Source organism: Lithobates pipiens, unplaced genomic scaffold, assembly GCF_037356315.1.
Source record: "Lithobates pipiens isolate NorthernLeopardFrog02 unplaced genomic scaffold, aLitPip1_a1.2 Scaffold_14, whole genome shotgun sequence".
In the NCBI taxonomy this organism is placed as follows: domain Eukaryota; kingdom Metazoa; phylum Chordata; class Amphibia; order Anura; family Ranidae; genus Lithobates; species Lithobates pipiens.
The window spans coordinates 1,708,513-1,731,572 of record NW_027507728.1 but is presented as its reverse complement, the minus strand read 5'-3'; the positions used below and the strand labels follow the sequence as shown (position 1 = coordinate 1,731,572).

Genomic DNA, 23,060 nt, shown 5'->3' with positions numbered 1-23,060 from the left:
TAGTCGGCTAAATACGTCAAACAATTGCAGATGACTAAACTAAAATCAAAATCGAAAATTGCTGCCAAAAATTAAACACTGCTCCGGCTCCGTGACTGGTCAGAGCTGTTATGAACGTCACTCCGGTCACGGCATGGGTGGCCGTTAAAGAACGCACGCACCAGTGAGGTCACTGGCTGCGTGTACAGTAAATATCTCCTAAACAGTACACATTTAGGAGATATTTACAGTACCTATAGGAGGAGCCTAAAAATATAGGCTTACCTACAGGTAAAATTAAAAAGATGGAAGTTTACGTCGTCTTTAATGCCAGCCTCATCAGCTGATTATACTTGCCCTCCCTTTTCCTCTCGCTGCCTACTAACCCACAGGAGAGAGGAGGAGAAAAAAAAAAAAAAAAAAAAAAAAAATGTATATAGGGTTGGGGATTCTCTCCCTAATACATCAAAGTACAGGGCATTTTTTGTTTGTTCCCATCAGTTGAACACAGTATTGGGAAAACACTTAAAAAAAAGTTAACATTTCTTTCTGTATGGACAAAAGCACAGATTTTAGGAATAGGTCATCACTGCAGGTTTCCTTGCTGCGCACTCATCATAAAAAACAAAAACAAAACAAAAAAACACTTTCAGTGACAGTCGTAGCACCCACACTGCCCATACAATGTCACTATTTACTGTATATCCCAGTTGAACTCCCATGTCCGTAACATATATCCAAAATACGGAACAGATAAAAAAAAAAAAAAAAAAAACACGCACACAAACTCAAAAAGAACATAAAATTAAAGAATAGCAGCCGTAGGACAATTTTACACATTACTAATCTATTTGGTCAATTTATCTGCAGTCCTGACTGTAGGCTTGGTATGCATGTAGCTTATGTGAACATAAAAATTCTGTTACTAAAATATTTACAATCTATGCATCACCTTATGCTTTCTTTGAGGGTTTTTGGGCATTAAAGACAAAATGCTAGTAGTAAAAAGGAAAAAAATAAAAAAAATAAAAAAAATAAAGGGGAGGATGCTCAATTCTAGTTTCAATTAAACACCACTATTCCTAGAGACAATAAGGCCTTTCCTAACGAACATGAAATAAAACAGGGAAAATGCACTGTATGGAAGCCTGCTAATAAGGTCATTGGTCATGAGTAAATCTATGAAACTGGCATCTCTTGTAAGGAGATCTATTGCTCCTGGATGACCAGAGGGGGGAGCTCCAGGATCACGTGGACATACAAAAAAGACAGAAATCCAGTGCAAAGAGATCATAGTGTAGCAAGTATATGTGACCATTATTAAAAAAAATATGTAAATGCACGCAAACATGGTAAAGGAGAGAGCACAGTGTGGTAGAGTGGCAGCAGATGTGACCACAGGATCGCTCTGAGGCTCAGGAGTGCTGGGGAGGCCCAGTCAGGCTGGACGGTACGCCCGCTGCAGCTCTAGGATAACAGGGAACGCCGCACCAAAGGAGGAAAAGCTGCCATTGTGAGCACGCACATACATACCTCCTGGATGACGTCACACACCAGGGGTGCCAAGATGCCGGTACACATACATTTCAGGAGGAATTTTTATTTCATAAGTCCCCTTTACCATGCTTACTTTTTAATTAAAAACTAGTCACATACAATTGCTGCATTGTGATCTTTTTGTACTGGATTTTGTGGTCTTTGTCTTTCATTAAGACAAATGCTGACCACACACACACACACACACACACACACACACACGTGTCAGTTGTCACAAAAAAAAAAAAAAAAAAAAAAAAAAAAAAAAAAAAAAAAAAAAAAAACACACCACACACACAATCACATTGAAGAACACAGCCTAGCGCCAGCACTTTAAATAATTTCTGTGCTGACAGAAAAGGTCAGTGGGAAGTTTTACTGTAGTGCATCCGTTTGGTCATTTTGATAAAATAATCTAAAAACTTTTGTATTTGGTCAGTGAAACTAACGTACAAAAGCGAACACGGATAAGACAGGGTTGTAAAAATGGCAGGTAGGACATGTCAGAGTCTTTGCCAACAGTTTTTAGACATGTACTGAAACACGTGTCCTGCCTCACCTGTTTCGCTCCAGAGCCATCGTCCACCATGCCGTGCTGTGCTGCCATGGCAGAGGACTCATGCAGAGAGCTAACATCAAAGGGAACGTTCTCGATCTTGGCAATGTTGTTGGGGATGTAGGCAATGCCCATCCCTTCTGTGGTGTCCTTGTCCCGCCAATTCTTGAAAAATTGTTTGAAGAGTGGAGTCTCTCCAGACTCGGGAAGAACTTGTATCTGCAGAGATAGAAAGAGATAATGAAATGATAGAGCAGAGCAGCACACCACATCCTTCCAAGGTGGTCAGTAGGTTTCTCAAACAATTCTACACTAAACTGTCTGTCCTGCAGCACCACCTTGTGGAAATACTCGAGTACAGGGACAAGGATCAGCACAAATTTAGTATTACACAAGATTTTATATACGGCAACAATTTGGGAAACGATTTTGAACATATAGTAAGATGGTACACTTACAATACAATGCAAGAGGGTTAGGAGGGCCCTGCTCATGACAACTAAGCCCTTGTACACACGGTCGGAGATTTTGCCAACCAAATCCGTCGGATTTTGCCCATCGGATTTAGTCCAACGGATTGTGTCCGAAACTGTTGCATACACACGGTTGGGCCAAGTTGTCAAAAAATCCGATCTTTCAGAACACGATGACGTAATTTCATTACGATGGGACTACATTCAGGCTAGTAGCCAATAGCTTTGATGTAGGAATTTGATCTGAGCATGCGTGGCACTTGGTCCGATCAAAATGCTCTACACATGATCGGATTAGGTCCGTCCGGCCCAGTTGGTCGGGAAATATTTCCAACATGTTGGAAAATTGGGTCGGACGCAGATTCGGACAGAATCAGTCCGATGCATACCACACACAGTCGGATTATCTGACGACACGGTCCGATAAGACTCATTCCGACAGATTCTCCGACCGTGTGTACAAGGGCTTACTGTCACTTGAGGTACAAACATTGGTCATGTCCCCGAGTCCCTTGTGCCCCATTACCTGGGTGTGTTTGGGATATCCCATTTTGGAGATAAATTCTGTGGCAGTCTTCAAGGCAGTCTTCCTCTCTTCCAAGTTAGCATTCTTACCTGACAGCAAAGTGGAAAGACAAGTATTAGACAACATGTAGGACGAGATGAAGCACTCTAGATGTGGATGGCTGCAGATTATATTGTACATAATCAAATATGTGCCATTTATTAAAAGCAGATATATAGTGCAGGCCAATCCAGAGTTTAGATGACATAGGTTCACTGAACAAACCAACAATTTGTCATGCACAGTCATAGTTCTAACCAAGTTAAATCTAGTAGATGCAATCTAAAAGCCTGGTACACACCACACTTTTTTTTTTTTCGTTCAACCCAGCCGGGCTGAATTGGGGGGGGGGGGGGGGGTTGTGGTGTGTGCAACACACACACACAACCTGATAACTCAGTAGGAGCCACTGTACTAACAATCCGTCGCAAGTTCAGCGATCTCCCCTGCTGTTCTATTGCGTTCTGACAGGGGGATCCCCTCCCCCCCCCCCCAGAACACTCTGGTCAGTGCGCTCAGCCATTGGTTGAGAGCGCTAATTGGGAGCCGGTCAACTGCTGCTTTTCAAGCACGTTTGTTCAACAGAAGCCTGATATTCAGCCCGTGTGTACTAGCTTTAAAATGACCTATGAAATCAAAGAACGATATCACATTTTACCTACAAAATAACACCCATGTTATAAGCACTTTACTGGTCAATACAGAAGTGCAGAATCGCAATCTCCAAGTGAGAGAAAGCAGTCCCTACAGAGGAAACTAATCCAATTTTTACATCAAAGCAGCAAGACTGAAAAATAATGACTAACATACTACCACTTTATACTCCGATAATAAAATGACTTGCAAACTACATACACACAAAAAAAAAAAAAAAAAAAAAGCGCAGATTTTCTGCCATCATCTACCATTCCTGCAGAAGTGGTAATAAAAACACAATACACCTATGTGTTTAGATATACTTAAGTTCTATCTGCTTTTTTATTCTTTTAGAGCAGTGCAGTTACACCCATATAGTCAACTGCTTTTGTTCAAGTGGTGGTTTTAGCCTCTCCATAATGTGACTGTTTTTACACTTTTCATATTGTTTGCATGCAACTTAAACGTATAGAATGTTGCTTTAATAGCTGTTGCTTAAAAAGGAAGACCTGGGAGTGATTTTCTGTATGTAGACTGTCTGGCCATACTTGGGTGTCCTTTTCTGAAGCAGTGAAAACTATTCACCGCTTCATTCTCCGGCATTCACAGAGGAGATCTTTCTCCTCTATATGTGCCAGTTTATAAAGCAGAGTAGATCGCTTCACCCTTGGAGGAGTGAAGCGATCTACAAAACGCTTCTAACACTGGAGAACAGCCCCTACTACTGCAATCTCGTGAGACTTTATGAGATTACAGTACTAGAAATTCACAGATGATACACAGAGATGTCAATTTATTAAGCAGTGATAAATGATCACAGCTCGATACACTGACACACGGTGTGATTAATGTTAGCAAAATAAAGAGTCCCCCATATATATATATATATACATATATACACACACACATAAATAAATATGACAGGGGGGACATGGTTACAGTGTTGGGGGGTCTGAACAAGGCATAAGGAAGTTAATTATCTTCCTCTTTCCTCCTCAGATTCCCCCACATTCCCTCTTCACTCCCCGATTCGCCACCTGAGTTGGTGAATCGGGGAGTGTGAATTCTGACACAGATCGCAGCTTCATAAACTGGCCGTTACTGTGTCAGTCTATGAGGATTCTCAGTGTCTGGAGATAATCGGCGGGAGAACGAGTTCAAACACTTCTCCCCCCCCCCCCCCCACGATAATCTCTGGTGCATAAACTGTTTATGGGCTGTGATCAGCGGGGATCCTCGGGATCACTGCTTCATAAAAACTGACACCTCAGGGATTAAAATTCCACATCTACAGATAACAGAAGATGACAAGGTGCTTAAAGCGGAGTTCTGGCCACTTTTTTTCCCCCTCTCTCCCAGGTATCCTAATGTATTACCATAAAGTATTATATGTTTGCTAGAGAATGTTCACAATTTAATTTATTTTATACTCACAATTTAGTAAATCCTCTTCTGGACGTGGCCATGATGATTGTGGGCATGTGAAGCCCAATCGCAATCTCTTCCTGGATTACCGATGGAGAGGTAACCAGCATGCACCTCTCGATATCGTGCATGCACAATGCTCCAGTGGTCATAGCGCCGATTGTTTAGAAAGTTGCCATATCAATGGGCGGCGATGGAAGGAAGGTCCGTCTAGTTGTTATGGCAACCGTCTTAACACGATTTTTGCTCACAGTACTGCCCACAGACTCCTGGGAAATGGCTACTCACATTTCCCAGGAACACAGGCGAGGAAAGTAGTTAGTTATGAGGAGCTCCATGGACCAGGAAGTGGCAGATTAGGAGCTCTACATAGCAACAGGGCATTTCTGGGGAGTATAAAAACATTGTTCCCCCAAATGTTTTTCTTTATAGGATTAAAAGGTCTGATTAGCTAAAACATTTTTTTGCAGGGTGGAACTCAGCTTTAAAACATAATAGGCCTATCATGTAAATGGAATTACCTCAGTAGGAATTCATAAAGCTAGTGGAAGGGTCTGACAAACTTAATGTCCTAGTTCTAGAAAAATGGAACAGGACCAGTGTAAAAATCTCAATTACTTCAAGGTAATCCTTACAAAATAGCTCAGAATCTGCGCTCAATGAATGTTCCCATCCTGACAGGATCCTTTCCATTATTACCCTATCATATCACAGGCTGAAATGGGTATGTGCCCTGGATTTAGCCACAGAGAAACAACCTCAAGTTTAGCAGGGCGCATTTGTACTGTGGCAGCGACTGTACTGTCTATACACACACACACGGTGCAGTTACTTCAAATACCCATTATTCCCCTTTTAGGATGTGTAAATTACAATAAAAGTGACTAGAGATTGCAAGGCCTTCAAATTGCATTACAAAGATTTGTGGCACCCTCCTCTGGCTGCCCTCAAAATTACCTTTACGATTTTATTGCAAAAAAAAAAATATATATATATATATATATATATATATATATATATATATATATATATATATATATATATATATATATATATATATATATATATATATATATATATATTTTTGGTGTAGTAAAATGCACTTTCCCCATCCCTACCAACAGACCTTTCCATACAAAAATCTTTCCATCACTTCCGTGATCAAGGATGAAGCAATCATCGGAATTCAGAGCGGCCTGTGTAAACGGATTCTCATCTGCAACCAGAGATACCGACATAGGACCACCGCCGTTCGAAACCTGTTAGCAAAAAATAAAAACAAACAATGAAATGGAACACTTGCCTGTAACATTACACAATTTATTCGTACAATCTCTGTAGGGCTGCAACTAACGATTATTTTCATAATCGTTTAATTGAAACAATAATTGGTCAACTAATCGATTAATAACCTTTAAAAAAAAAAAAAAAAAAAAAAAAAAAAAAAAAAAAGTGGGTCAAATTGACGTTCATTTTCAACCACAGTGACGGTTGAATGTGGAAATAGAAAACTTCTTAGGGTCCTTTCACACGGGGCGGATCAGTTCTGATCCGCCCCGTGGATATCCGTTTGCTCAGCGGGGATCACTCCGTCGATCCCCGCTGAGCAGGGAGATGACAGGTCTGTCTCTGCACACTGTGCAGGGATGGACCTGTCACAGCGCCGCTCTCCCCTATGGGAGATCGGATGACGACGGACCGCAGTGCCCGTCGTCACCCGATCCGATCCGCAAACGGATGGAAAAATAGCTTTTTCCTCCGTTACACTTTTTCGGATCGGAGCGGGTCGGATGTCAGCGGACATGTCACCGCTGACATCCGACGCTCCATAGACCTCTATGGAGCACCCGTTCAGGTCCGCCTGAAAAACTGACAGGCGGGCCTGAACGGGACGTCAATGTGAAAGGACCCTAAGTCAAAGGAATTTTAAGACAGTCTATGTGGTTTTCATTTTAAAAACAGAATGTTAAAAACAAGTTAAAATTTCAAACAAAATTCGTTCATTCAGCGAATTTACAAAGATTTTTCGTCTGAATATTCTCATCTGAAAATTGATCCGTGTGGCCAGCATAAGGCTCGGTACACACCTATACAGTTTGCTTTTGATCTGTTTCTGCAGTGCGTTTTGATTTTTGCGCACATGATTTTACTGCAATTTGCATTTTTTTGGGCAGATTAAAAAACACAAATTGTTGCAAAAATGCATTACATGCTTTTCTGCAGCTTCTCCATGGAAGTGTATTGAACCAATAAAGCACCATTTAGACTTAAAAGTTCCTGACCCTTTCAGATGTGAACATGTCCCATAAGAAACCATGTAAATGAACTGTAGTGCATTTCTGCAAAAAGCACCATAAAACGCATAGATGTGAACCAGATCTAAGACATTTAGTAACATAATGGGGATAAAAATTAAAATGAGCACTTTATAGTAGAAAAAAGCAGATAATCACTACTGTAAGTGGTTATTTTTTTTTACTGTAGAATAGTGAAAGTAATATTTACAGTAGTGATTATTTGCTCTTTTTGTACTATAAAGGGCTCATTTTCGTTTTTTTTTTTACCCCATTATGTTACTGGCCGATTAATAGATTATGAAAATAGTAATCGATTCATTTCACAATCGATTAATCGATTAGTTGTTTCAGCCCTAAATCTCTGTATAAGCGCCTTTAGATTTACCAAAACTATGTATACAAGGACACAGCTAAACAATCCATGCATATCAAATAAAGCAGGTCCTTGCACTACATAGTTGAAAATAAATTAAATATATATAATATATATATATATATATATATATATATATATATATATATATATATATATATATATATATATATATATATATATATATATATATATATATATACACATACACACATACATACATACATATATACACACACACACACACACACACACACACACACACACACACACACATATATATATTGTTCAGTACTGAGCAACAGTGCCAAAAAAATAAAAATGGTTGCTGCAAAACTGGAATGGCAAATTAAAAACGTGTCTATTACCCAAACATTCCATATTCTTGATATGTGTCTTTGTCACCATGTGCTGGTGTTAAAAAGTATCCTGTCCTCTTTGCTTTGCTTCGCTTCCTTTGTGTGAAATACCTGGTGATCCTGCCAGACCGTCTGCGCTGGTCAGTTTTCTGTCTGTCCTCAAATGGTTAGACTTGTGCCTCCCCCAACCCACACAGATCTTCACTGGGAGGTTTAGTTTGATGCCTCCTGCTGACTCCCCCCTTCCCCAGCTTAAAAATAAAAAATAAAATAAATAGAAAGGCCCACCACACACAAATATAGAGATCCTTCCTTCAAAGGATGTGGGTGCACGTGCACGCACACACACTTTGATCTTCAATAGGAATAGGTATTTTTAGGATGTAAGGGTTCACATACATTAAGTGATAGGGGGGCATGGAGGAGCTCACCTACAAGGAAAGATGAACATAATATATTTACCCCTGAAAATACGAGAGGATTAAGGAAGAGTATAAATCAACTTTTTACATAAATGGTCCAAATAGTAAATTCAGATTTAGTAAGCATAGATTTTAAAGGTCATGGCTTACAATAGAACTCAATTTTTCCTACACTTTACATAAAATTTCTTTGGTCCAAGCTGGCTCAAACAAACTATGTCCTCACCAACATGTGAGGCCGCTAGATGTGCGGAAAAAGAAAAAATGTATGTAGCTACATACAGAACTGTGTAATGGGCGTGAGCCGAGACTTCCAATCTCCTATGTGGAACACAGCTCAATCACTCAGAGTAAACAATGTATTCTATCAATGAATACAAAACTTCCTCAGATTAACCGAGTCAGAGTTTGGCCGAGTCAGAGCGGCAGGCAGATGTTGCAATCAGGGGAAGCTTTGCATTCATTGCTGGCCTCGCAACCAAACACATTGAAACTATAGCGAGAAGGGAGGGAGAAAAAAAAAAAATTTTTTTTTAGCTAAAAGGTCAGCTATAAAAAACACCAGGCAAAAAAGTAAACATTGTAGAATGTGGATCCAGAAGTTAATCCAATTACCTTGGGAATCAGAAAAGAAAGCACCCCCCCCCCCCCATTAGAGCAACACTAAACAATAGTTGGCCAATCTCTGGATCAACAGTAGTAGAGTAGTAGATAGGGTTCTGGTGATTCAAGGTGCCTTTGGTTAAACCTTGATGGACGTGTGTCTTTTCAACCTATGTAACTATAGATGTTAGTTCCATCATTTCTGGTCTACCTTTTGACAATTACCTTATAAAGTTTAGCAAGTTTCCTATTAGCAGCATCAGCCTTCACATCATCAGATGGCCCTTCTGGCAAGTCTGGCTTTTCTCCTAGAACCTGGAAGAGCAGAGAGAGAGAAAGATTTACCAATTGCTTTGAATGGAATCCCCAATACCAGCTGCTAGAAAACATGACACATTCCTGGGATAAACACAATTGGAGGAACATTACAGCTTCATTTCATTACTGTATCTCTACATTATTACACAACTACAAGTCCTTGAAATGTGATCAGATGCGATTTGCCTGTCCCCTGCTTTGCAATTGTAGGCCATCTATGGACTACAGACCCGGGGGGGTTTACTAAAACTGGAGTGCAAAATCTGGTGAAGCCCTGTATAGAAACCAGTTTCTAGGTTTTATTTTTTATTTTTTTTATTTTTATTTTTAAATCAAAGCTTATTTGAACAAGCTGAAGTTAGAAGCCAATTGGCTACCATGCACAGCTGCACCAGATTTTGCACTCTCCAGTTTTAGTAAAATTAACCCCACAAGGTCTAAAACCTCACTACATATAAAAGTCTACAGAAATGATAATTTAAAGGCCCCAGCCATTATAAAAGACACTTGATTGCCTGCTTCTAAATGTTAATTTAAGCATCCGCTTCAACATATTGCAATTCAATCTGCAATCTCCCCAGTTGGCAGCAGAGGACAGATTTTCTGAATGTCCAGAGATATCTTATTGTCCACTACACTAGGTGCAATTCTCACTATATGTTCTCGTTTAAGAAAACTAGTATATAAAAAAACGCACGCACACACGCACGCACACACGCACGCACGCAACCCCCCCCCCCCCCCCCCCTCTACATGTGATTTGAACTCAACCACCAAAAATGGCATAGCATATATAACGTTACACACTATACTAATACATTCATATTTTAAAAAAATAAAAATAAAATAATAAATTATATTATATGAAAATATAATGCATTAAAATGGTACCAAACCCACATCATATATGCCTTAAAACAGGCATCCACCTCTCACAACAAATAGGAGGCATACCCCGCTTTAAGTACTCACGAGCACGGACATACCTGCGAGTGAACGTAAAGTACCTCGCAAGTACAGACATTCCATGCCACACAGCCGCAGTCTGGCCTGGAAGAGGCAGAGCCGCTAGCCATGCCCGCCAGCCCAGAGCTGCTGCCTAAAAAATGTAAGCGATTACTGTACAGTACTATAAAACTTGCACCCGGCGATGGTCAACATAGGGAAGATCACGTGACCGTACTGGAGTGGCCTGAAAAAAAATATATTATATATATATATATATATATATATATATATATATATATATATATATACACATACACACACACACACACACACGTTAAGCATAGCTATAGTAATCTTGCAATTACTATAACACACCCCCACACACAAACACACCATTGTAGAGAGGCATCGTAGTAGTCAGGGAAGCCAAGCCCCATTAAAGTAATTAGTTTGAGGGGTGCACAAAGCAGGGTTTTAATGTTAATATACTATACAGAAGAAGAATAGTGGACATTTTTGTCAAGTTTGTTGAGGATTCATTTAATATTTGTATTTCTTACAGCCGCCTCTTCTCACTCAGCCATGCACTAGGAATCAAATCTTTTAGATTAGCAGCTCATCGGTCAGTGGAAGGGAGATTACAGAGCAGCTGCCAGTACAGATGAGGGAGACACAGGCCTCTGTTCTTATCTAACCAGCCCAACTCACCTGACTGCATTCAAGATAAGAGTCTGCACCCACCTTTATCTTTGCTGGAAATGCAGGATATCAATGAGACCTCAAGAATCATTTTATCTCATTGCTACTTGACATGTCGTAAAAAGTTATCACTTTAATGTAAAAAAAAAGCTCATGCAGAATGAGATGTACAAAATTAACAGATCAGAACGATTTATTAAAAAAAATAAAAGTAAAACAATCAAGCAGACAGGGAATGTCATCTGATGAGAACAAACTTATGAGTAATAAGCATACGCGATCAATACCTCGATCATTTTTTCTCGCTCCATCCCTTCCTCCACCACATAGACTTTGGCACGCCCATGTCTCTCATTATCTCGGATATCTTTGGCGACAGTTGTGGCTTTTAGCTTCTCAAATCGGTTGGACTTGGATCCGCACCACTGATAGACTTCCTGTAATTATCAAAAAAATTGGGTTTGTTTGTGTGCTGGTGGGCGGACACAACCACAGTATTGTAGTGAATACAGCTAACAGTTTTTATGCCTCACCCATGGACAGGGCCGTCTTTAAGGCAGGGCAAAAGGGCAGCTGCCCTGGGCCCTGTCATTGTTGTGGGGCCCAAAACAGCCGCCTCATATTTGCCAACTATCCAGGTTTAAATTCCCTCGTCCCTTGAAGTTTTATTCCTGTGCTGTGTCCTAATATCTGTGTGAAGTGCTGGTACTAATGTTGCCCAGCTCTGCCCTATTGTTGTGTGCAAGTGACTCACCTGCAGACCCTGTGTTTACATATAAATAACCGGCATTCATATGTAAATAGCGGTGACAATACTGAGTAAATAGCTGCGTCTGGCAGCATTGATATGCAAATAAAGGTGGCATTCCTATGTATATCATGCTCCCCTGCTGTGAGGAGATGATGTGCTGTAACCTCTAGCAACTAGTCAGTAAGTAGTAATGATATGCTGTAACTGCTGGCAACCAATCGCAATTGCTGCCTGATCTGATACAGAAAACTGATTTTAGGTCTAGCTGCTATTTATTTTATGTCTCAGAGTAGGTGGAAAAATTTTGCCCAGGGCCCAGTCTATATTAAAGACGGCCCTGCCCATGGAGGCGATTACAGAGTATTAGTGAATAATGGTGCAGTGGAGAGAGAGAGAGAGTGTTGTGTGGGAGCACTCAAACAGCCACGAAAATAAAACATTTTGTAAATCTTTTTAGTACTGCAGAGGATATGTAGGAAAAGAGCATTCATGTTTAAAATGCCAACATATAAATCTAAATACATACAAGGGCAGCATTCCATGTGAAAGCCATGGATAGAGGTGGGACAATATACACTGCCACAAGGAAGGGCAGATGTTATCCACATAGCTGTTCACAGTACTTACAGAATATAAGCAAGTTAATTGCAACACTTGTTATTTCCTGAGGACGTGTGTCAAGCGCATAATTACCATCTGGCACACCTATCATTATATCACTCAGATACAGAGAAGAACACACTTACATCACCCAGATCCAGGATGAAGCAATCTCCCTGGTTAAAGCTGGACCAGGAGACTGGAACCTCTGTAGCCCGGGCAAGGCGGCGACCTTTCACCTGGAGGAGGCGCTGCACAGCCACATCATTGGGAACAACGTGCGTGAATCCAGAAGCTACGCCACCGGCCTTAGAAAACATAAAGATGACAATGTCACAAAAAAGTATCTGGTCACAAACCAAAATATTTAAATGGAAGGCCCTAGGTAGAAAACTGCACGCTCTGATTTCTAGGCCCCATACAAACAGCAGGGTTGTAAATTTCAATACAATCTAAAAAGGGTATGCAGCCCGAGATTCAGAGAATGACTGTCTTCATCTGTAGCTTCTGAGTTTGCTCCAAGTGCTGCTAAAACCCAGGTTTTCAAACACTGCTACATGTACCAGGAGGGGCAAATCTGTCCTTCCTTTGGGAAAATGGAGGGGGGGGGGGGGGCTGATTTGGTGCTTAGCCTAGCTAAAATTTCCTTTTTTTCCAAACAAGTCACAGTTAGGCAAAAGTATTTTAACTATTTAAGCATACAAAGGGCTTGTTTGTAAATTCTGACACATAATACGCATATTAAAGTAGTTGAAGGCAAAAAAAAAACCCTGTGTGAGGCAGCCCCCCCAAATACTTACCTGAGCCCCCACTTGATACAGCGATATCCACAAGAGCCTTGCCACTGCCCGAAGCCAATGAGTTAAATCAGGAGACAAAGAGGGGGCGGAGCCGTGGCTCCATATGAATGGACACACAGAGCTGTGGCCCAGGAGCATGCCAGTTTGGGTTCCCCTAGAGCAAGCTTCTTGCTGTACCCAGCAGGAGGGAGGAGACAGGAGCGCCAGCATGGGACCCGAGAAGAGGAGGATCTGGGCTGCTCTGTGCAAAACTATTGCAAAGAGCTGGAAAGTATGACTTTTTTTTTTTTTTTTTTTTTAATTAAAAAAAAAAAACACCCACAAACACACCCCACACAGGTTTATTAATCGCTTTAAAGAGGAAGTAAACCCCTTCAAACCACTTTGACCTACAGGTAAGCCTAGATTAAGGCTTACCTGTAGGTCCAAGCAATATCTCCTAAACCTATATGGTTTAGGAGATATTTGCCTGAAAATGGGCACCGCTGTCTACGGCGCATGCGCCGTAGACAGCAGCGCGCAGGAGCACTAAATGCGGCAAATCCAAGAATGGATTTGCCTAATTTGTCGACTCCCGTGCGCATGCGCGGGAGTGACGTCATCGCGGCTTCGCCGAATGGCAGAGGCGGAGCTGCGAGACGCGACTCCCGTGCGCATGCGCGGGAGTGACGTCATCGCGGCTTCACCGCTGTCATTGGTCGGAGCTGCGAGACGCCACCAGCAAGATGGATGCGGCGGACTACAGGGATCAGCGGCGACTTCGCTGGCTCCTGTGTCAGGTAAGTGACACATAATGAGCTACTATGCGATGCATAGTAGTCCATTATGCTTTACCTTTGCAGGGAAAAAAAGAGGAAGTAAACCCATCAGGGTTTACTTCCTCTTTAAAAGGGAAAAGGTTTAACGAAAAACTAGGTGGTGCCTGGCAGCTATTGCATTTCTTATACCGATAGGTTCCTTGTGACATGTAGCACTAAAGTTTTTACCTTGTACTTGAGGCCAGATTTAAAGTATCCCAGGAAAGTGTGGGACTCAAAACCTTGGACTTCACGATTCTGGATGGGTTTACCGCCCAGGTGATCGTCCATCTGGACAGTGAAAATTGCAGCTGATCCACTTTCATCCTGAGTGCACTCATTGCCTGCCAAAACAAGAGAGGGACTTTAAGTGGGACCCAAAAAAATAAATAAATAAAAAAAACCCACCACTCCAGGTACACCTGCAATCCCAGCAAAACACAGCCAGACATAAAAACAGAGCAGACAATGCTTTTGCAAAAGAAGAACATTTCCAAAGTAATCAAAAATGAAGAACTGTCACGATTTTCTGCTCCTGGAGGAATTAGCCAAAAACAGAGTAAACCTCCTGTCCTATAGCGGCACCATTGGTCTAATATGACTGACAGAGGGGCATTTTTAATAGAAAATGTAAATAAAAAATGTCAAACAGCTGACAGCTTTTAGGGTTATGAGTATGAGTGGCTGGGATACTCGTATTTTCAGGCCCCATCTCGTGCAGGGCAAGCAAAGCAGATTGCACTTTTGGCCCGGGTACACACACTGGCATCAGCACTGGCTTATCCGAACAGCAGGGAGTGAGAAGATTAGGAATATCCCCAATAAGACAGAAGGATGATAACTCAGCAGAACCAAAAGAACTCATCCCAACTTCCTCCAGCGGCCAAACTCCATCAGGATTACTGAGGAATCCAGACAGCTAGAATCTTACCAGCCACAATGAAACATATACCGGCTTACTATATTGGCTAAGCTCTAATGCTGCATTCGCACTTCAGCGGTTTGAATCGCGGGCAGATTTGCGGCAAACCTGCCTGTGTTTGAAAGCACCGACGGGTGACTGACTAATCGCGGGATTCACATTTGAGATGCCATTCATTTGAATGACACCTCAAACAACGGTGCGGGTCTACTGCAATTGTTGCGGAAAGCATGTCGCCCAAAAGTAACTCCCGATTTATTTTTGGGCGACATGCTTCCAGCAGTGCGGGTTGCCACGTGACAATCGCGGTAGACCCACACCTCGATTTGAGGGGTCATGCAAATGAATGGCATCTCAAATGGGAACCCCACGATTTGTCATGCACACATCTGTGCTTTTAAATCGCAGGCAGATTGGCAGCTTATCTGCCTGCGATTTAACCTGCTGAAGTGTGAATGCAGTGTGTGAGGCGAGCCCTTTTCTCTCACCACTTGACAGTAAGATTTTGGTTAAATTTTATGTTGTTTAAGACCACTTTCACACTGAGGCGCTTTTCAGGCACTTTCACGCTCACGAAAACTTATTTCCATTAAAATCAATGAATGCTTTCACACTGGGGCAGTTCGCTGGCAGGGCTGTGAAAAACTCCTCTCCATTGAAATGAATGGAAAGCTCTTCAAAAGCTCTCAGTGTTTTTACTGGCAGTTTAGAAGCGCCTCAGTGTGAAAGCGGCCTTAAAGTTTACACTTTTTTTTCAAACTGTTTGAGTAGTTTATTATTATATTATAAATATACAATTAATATTTGACATAGGATTCCCAGAGCACCTAAAAGACAGTATACCAAGTAGTTATCCTGTTTCAACTTGGGCAACTGAGCTCTGCTAGATGGATAATGGAATCCCCATCCATCTGTTTTTAGCGGACTGGAACGGATGCAGGCGGGTGTAAACGGACACGTTACAAATTCTCAAAGCTGTAAGTGAAAGGGAAAACCTCAAGAAACTTTTACGTACGTCCGATTTTCACCATTTCTCAAAAGGCACAACTTAAAATATATGTTATTAATTAACTCAATACAGGTTAAGATATTAAGTAGGAATTTAGCAGAAATTTGCTGAGTTTGTATCCGCCAATGATTTTAGTGTATTTTTAGTGAAAATTTTGCTTTGGTAAACATTTGCGCAAATATCGTGAGGCCTTAAAAATCAATAGCACCTTCATTTTATTCTACTGGTACTATGTTTTCCGAAAATATATGGTTTGGAGGGCGTCGGCGGTAAATCGGCGCTATATTTAGTGCAGCTTTACTGACGTTTTAGCGGTGCTATTCAGCCGCTAGCGGGGCGGTTTTAACCCCTGCTATTGCACTGAAAAAGGGTTAAAACCACCCGCAAAGCTCCCTTGTGCTATGCCAGCGGTATAGCCGCGCTGCCCCATTGATTTCAAAAAGGGGGGGGAGGAGGAAGAAAACCCCAAAAAATGAGATGGTTTCTGCCCTTTATACAGTTCACAAAACGACACACGTTTTCTCATAAAGTTGTTCAAAAAGTTCTGCTCACCCAGCCAGTAGTGCAGATCATACTGCAGGTTCCCTGACCGCTGCTTTATGGTGTTCAGGACAATGTAGGCGTCTCCAGTGAAAAAGGATCCATAATGGTTTTGTGGGACAGCCACCAGATCAAACTTTTCAATTCTCCAGACCTGGAGACCTGGTGCTTTCCCGGCCTTCTCAAACTCTGGGTGATCCACCACCATTTCTGTTGACTGGAGATTAAAAAAAAAAAAAAAAAAAAAAAAATGCAGGACCAAGAGACATTAATAGGGGATGCAAACATGTTAACCATCAACATTCATGGCCAATCCCATCAAATAGTAAACCTTTAGAACTGGGATGCTAACAGTCAAACATTGATTAAAGGAATACTCTACCTTTAGGCTGCATTCACACCTGAGCGTAGTGTTTTAGCAGAAAATTGCGCGATTTTTTTACCGCGATTTTGTGCAGGGCAAAAGGTCACCAATATTAAAAGAAGAACGCCCAAATCTGCTCGATTCGAGCGACAAAAAAGGGTCCGGAACTTGTTTGAGCTTCAGGCGACATGGAGTGGAGATGTGAACCATCCCCATTGAGAATAATAGATTTTTCCCCCCCCTCTAGCGTTTTGTAGCTTCAGGCTTCAAGCTACAAAGCGCTCAGGTGTGAATGAGGTCTTAGAGTATCATCTACCATCCTCCAAGTACTCCCTTGCCATTTGTTCTAAAGCCACTGCTTTTTTTGGGCTTCTTCCTATGCATCTCTTTAAACCAGGATTGTAGACGTTAGCATACAAGGCCTCTCTTTCACAAGGGCGGCTGTTCTGCCGCTGTGAAAAGCATGGTCTTGTTATTTTGAAATGCAAAGACTCCAGGCACAGCAATCACTTGCAGTTGTACATTGCGATTAGCTGCGTTTAAGTGCGGCTGCGTCAGAACATTCTTGCCATTTCTGATGTGCTTTCCGTTTCTTTCCTTGTTGCTGCTGCCAGCCTCAGGAGAAATGGTACACTGCGATTACCTGCAGTTCTGTGCAGATAGCTGCAATAAATTGGTCCTGGACGCAATCAATTTTTTTTTCTTCTAACTGCACCAAACCCCATGTAACTAAACCATCGTCTGAGGAGTTTAGCTGCGGTAGATAACTTGATCTATCTTCAGCTACAAAGCTTAAAGCGGGAGTCCGCATTTTTTTTTTTTTTTTAAAAGCCAGCAGCTAAAAATACTGCAGCTGCTGACTTTTAAAATAGTGACACTTACCTGTCCAGCGCGCCCGCGATGTCGGCACCCGAAGCCGATCTCTAGATCGTCTCTCGGGTCCTGCCGCCACCATCTTGGGTATGGGAATCAGGAAATGGAGCCTTTCGGCTTCATTTCCCGGTTCCCTACTGCGCATGCGCGAGTTGCGCTGCGCAATAAGGATGGACCCGCTGCCTCTGGGATCTGTGCGTTTCCCAGCAGGCAGCGGGGCACTTGCGGAAAGGGGCGTAATCTACGCCCCTTTCCGCAGAGAGCTATCCCGGAAGTGGGTGCAGATACCTGTACTGTACAGGTACCTGCACCCCCCTCCCCCCTGAAAGGTGCCAATTGTGGCGCCGGAGGGGGGGGGAGGGTTCCGATGAGCGGAAGGTCCACTTTAGGGTGGACCTCCGCTTTAATTCTATCCTCCCGTGTGAAAGGGGCCTAAGACTCCAAAGTGTAGAGGAAGTGGTTGCCATTTATTTACAGAACAGCATAAACACTTGCTGAAGACTAGACAGAATGGAAAGCACAGATGGAGGCAGAAAATGAGAACAATGCAGTCAGCAAGCACTGATGTTTGGCATAGATGAGAGAAAATGCTCTGTGAACAAGAATGGATTCACTATGGCGGATATCTGACATCATATGCAATAATCTTCCATTCTGGCCAGTAAATGTCTCATTTGGACCCCCATCATAGTCTGAAATAGGAGTACAGAGCTGGTACGCAAGTCTCAGACAGGAACCATAGCCAACTTTCCTCTCAAGCTCCAAATTCACCTTTTAAAATTCCATAACCAAAATTTGTTTTCATAATTCAGTTTTATTGATCCGGGGTGACACAGACAAATCAAAAAATGAATAAATAAAATTTTTTAAAAAAAGGGGGGGGGGGAAATAAATAAAAAACACCTAAAAACATTGGAATAGAATGTCAGTTTTTCTGTGTTGCAAATCTATTTGAGTTGCTGGATTCTGTATCACATAGCAATAACCAGGTAGAAATGAATGCAGTTTTTAGATCATGTACAAACCCAAAAAATTTAAATAAACCTTCATTCTACATTTACAAAACCGCAACTTCAGGAGGCATTTTTTTTTTTTTAAACATTTCTGGTACAGGTTTGGGCGATCTACCCATCGGTCTGTCTAGAACAGGGATATGCAATTAGCGGACCTCCAGCTGTTGCAGAACTACAAGTCCCATGAGGCATAGCAAGACTGACAACCACAAGCATGACTCCCAGAAGCAGAGGCATGATGGGACTTGTAGTTTTGCAACAGCTGGAGGTCCGCTATTTGCATATTCCTGGTCTAGAACTTCCCAGACATAATGCACGCTGTAATCCATGTACGCAGAAGGCCTTCTTGGGGGATAATGCACATTGTAAAACATCCGGTCACAAAAGTTTTGTACGCTGGTGTCATCTTTGCTCTGTGACAAAGAACAGCCAAATCTACAATCTACTGACAGCTATTGATAACACAGCAGGAATAAATGCCCCATCTTCAGCTTTCTCCTCCCATAGCATTTCTCTGTTTGGACCATTATCAGCCCCACCAATCAAGTAACCATCTTGGGGCAGATGCTCTCTCTCTCTCTCTTTTTGTGGGGTGTTATAATGTTTTCAGTACAGAGTACACTTTTTCTAGTTTTACAATTGTATTACCTGTCAAATCACATGACAAGCCACACCGGTGTGAATGGGGACTAAAGATCAGGCAGTGGACAATGCAGGAACTGTCAGCCTTTAGGAGTCTTCAGAACTGTTGTGCCACGTACACACACACACACACACACACACACACACACACACACACACGACGGGACTTTCCGGCAGAAAAGGTCAGATGGAATATTTCAATCAGATATTTCCGAGTGCGTGTGGGCTTCATCTGACTTCTTTTCAAAAATTCTGACGGACCTAGAAATAGAACATGTTTTAAAGTGGTTGTAAACCCTTACAAACCACTTTGACCTACAGGTAAGCCTAGATTAAGGGTTACCTGTAGGTCCAAGAAATATCTCCTAAACCTACACGGTTTAGGAGATATTTGCCAAAAGACAGGCACCACTGTCTTTGACAGCGGCGCGCAGGCACACTGAGCACGCCGCTGTCAATGGCGATATGCCGTGAGCGACGTCATTGCGGCTTCGTCGAATGACCGCAGCGGAGCAGCGAGACCCACCGAGAAGATGGATGCTCCAGACTACAGCGGTGACTTGGCTGGCTCCTGTGTCAGGTAAGTGACACATAATGGACTACTATGCGATGCATAGTAGTCCATTATGCTTTACCTTTGCAGGGAATCAAAGAGGAAGTAAACCCATCAGGGTTTACTCCCTCTTTAAATCTTTACAACGGAATCAATTCCTAATCAGGAAAACCGTTTGTCTATATGCTATTCCAACAGTCCAAAAAAAACGACACAAGGGCAGCTATTGGCTACTGGCTATTGAACTTCTTTTCTAGTCCCATCGTAGGTCATCGTGTTCTAAACGAATGGACTTGGTGCGATCGTGTGTAGGCAAGTCTGTTTCAACGTAACTGTCGGAAAGACCGTCAGAGTTTATTCTGATAGAAAAACCGGTCGTGTGTACGTGGCATCAGACTTTAAAAAAAAAAAAAAAAAAAAAAAAGAGTTAAAGCCGATCTCCAGGGAACGCAGAGATCCTGGGCTGCACCCACACCGCAAGGGTTAAATGTAGGCAAGAGCTTTTACAGAACCCCTAGAGCTTTATGAGCATTTAACCCCATCAACGCAGAGGCAACCTCACTGCAAGCAAGGATTTTAGCTTTAAAAATTCAAGCTAAAAACGTTGTCTTATTTTTTTTTTTTTTTACTGTTACCCAGAGTTCTGCTGTGGAGAGATTTTCCCTCACGTCCGATCTTGCTGACTTTTTGTTTTACCAAGGGAGGACAAGAGCTCAACTCTGACAGCTACACATCAGACATAAATAAAAAAAGGCTTTAGTAGAGTGGAGGGAGGCTAGAACCCCAGCAGATTTTTACTTCTATCTTTGTCCACTTGTGAAACTTGTCATCAGCACAGGAAGAAAAAAAAAAAAAAAAAAAAAAAAAAAAAAAAAGAAGAAGAGGAAAAAAAGGAGGGGAGAAAGGAAGGAGGGGGAATGGGGAGGAAGGGGGTTGCGCAGCGGCAAGTGCTGCAACTCTTCGCACTTGCAGCAGCTGACGTTAGAAGATCAGTGTGGTAAGGAGGACACATTAGTGCAGATAAGTTATGTCTGTGTAGCAAAAAAAAAAAAATTAAAAAAAATAAAAAGTCAAACTTGGCAAGTTAGATCTCTCAATGCTTATTTTCAGTCACAATTTACTGTAAACTTCACCTGCAGCCAGGATTTCACTTGGGCCATCAAACTGATGCCTGTAAAAAGACCACAAAAATCACACTGCCTTGTAAGAGCAACATTTACCATTTAATAATAAAAAAAACAACACTTTAAACGTAAGTTTTTAAGTCTATTTAATGGTAATTGATGTACATCATGAGGCACTGTGCGTTTTTTGGTATATTTTATATACAAGTCAAATTGTGAATTTGTTTTATTGGTCACTTACTAAACCCTGTCTCATCCTAACTAGCGGTTCCTTCACTTCTGCAGGGAGATCTATAGAACTAGGTCCGATTTTGGTGAAGATGTCCTAAGTAGAAACGCCTACCATTGCACAGGATGTGTCAGGGAAGTGTCAAATTAACACTATTTTAGTAGACTAAAAATACGACAATTCGGACGACTGAAATACGGATAAAAATAAAAAACACACAAAAAAAAATAAAAAAAAAAAAAAAAAAAAAAAGGGGGGGGGGGGGGGGAAGGTCTTGACTAAAATGCTAACAAACTATATTGAAATTTGACATCAAAATTAACACTGGTGCAGGCTTCCAAGACCATGCTGTGAAAAGGCACCCCATGTATATCATAACCCAGTATAACCCCAGGATGTGAAATTAACCCCAGCAGGAACATCCTTACCGTATCTGGAACCAGAATTATTCACACCAAAAGCTATCTGCCCCAAGTCAAGATTTAGAAACTGAAAATGGTTTCGCCACACCAGTCACACCGGCAGGACTTGTCAGCTGAAGAAGTGCAAGTCTGCTTTAAATCACAAAAAAAATAAATAAAAAAAAAATAAATAAATATAAATTTGACACGTAAAAAAGCACTCCGTAAACAAAAGTTACTTGGAACACCAGGGGAGGTGTAAAGGAGGAATCTCTGGCGCCGGATGCACGGACTAGTCACACAATATAGTTTTAGGCACTACAAAATCGAAAGAAAAAAAAAAAAAAATTCCACCCAGTTCCCCCGTTTCTGTGACACCTGGATAATAAATGAGAACAGATGTCACTGGGAAGGAAGCCAATCCATAACAACATGGCAAAAGCCTTCCCCTTTGCAAGAAAAAAAAAAAAAAAAAAAAAAAAAGGGGGAGGAGAGAGAGACAAGGTGTTGCAATCTGTCACCACTGAAGAGATTATCTGTAATTTGCTTTTCTGACAGGAAGTGAAGAGAAAATATCCCCAGTGGGATGAAAGATCACAGTAAAAACCTTTATCCCTGTGTTCCCTTAAAAAGCTTTATGTCCCCTTTCCCTGGCTAAAGCTGGACTTTAACAAATGGATGAGATCCAAGATCAACAATCTCCCAAAAAATTATAAATATTCCAAAACGCAATAAAAAAAAAAAAAAAAAAAAAAAAAAAAAAAAACACACAAACCAAAAAAAACAGTCCCCAGGGAGGATGCTGCTTCTGGCAAAGATAATTTCCCAACTAATAAGCCTAAATTTACTTCTCAAAAGTGGACCAGTTGGGGGAAAATAAAAATAAATAAAAACAAACACACAACCCCCACAAACACACAGGAAACATGCCAAGTGATGGAAACATCTTAAAACAAATACAGATGTAAATCTGTTCTAATTCAATTTAGACCGGCCACAAATGCATTGCCATGGATACGTAGACAGAGGGAAACCATATGACTGACCCAGAGGTACTGAGGAAACCCGCGTTCATTCTGCCATCACTAATGCTGGTCACAAGTCTAGGATAGTAAATCAGTGACATTGTGGAAGGCCTTGATCATACTTATGTTCAGTATAGGCGTGGAAGACCCCGATCAGACCTAGGTCATCTTCAGCATGTAAATTGCAGAACAGGTGCCAGTGAATAGGGACATAATAGAATATTCACA

At 41.6% G+C, this 23,060-nt stretch overlaps 1 protein-coding gene across 3 annotated transcripts in view; it reads right to left on the bottom strand.

The window, feature by feature from the left end:
* Nucleotides 1-23,060, bottom strand: part of GSN (gelsolin) — an 86,548-nt gene that overhangs the window by 27,382 nt on the left and 36,106 nt on the right. For all 3 annotated transcript variants that reach the window (XM_077479166.1, XM_077479164.1, XM_077479165.1), the window contains 8 exons: nucleotides 16,621-16,825; nucleotides 14,327-14,481; nucleotides 12,687-12,848; nucleotides 11,477-11,626; nucleotides 9,450-9,539; nucleotides 6,297-6,429; nucleotides 3,071-3,159; nucleotides 2,075-2,290 (listed from right to left, as the gene is read on the bottom strand). In XM_077479166.1, the coding sequence (XP_077335292.1) occupies nucleotides 2,075-2,290; nucleotides 3,071-3,159; nucleotides 6,297-6,429; nucleotides 9,450-9,539; nucleotides 11,477-11,626; nucleotides 12,687-12,848; nucleotides 14,327-14,481; nucleotides 16,621-16,816 (1,191 nt within the window). In that variant the 5' untranslated portion in view covers nucleotides 16,817-16,825. The remainder of the gene's footprint in view (nucleotides 1-2,074; nucleotides 2,291-3,070; nucleotides 3,160-6,296; nucleotides 6,430-9,449; nucleotides 9,540-11,476; nucleotides 11,627-12,686; nucleotides 12,849-14,326; nucleotides 14,482-16,620; nucleotides 16,826-23,060) is intronic.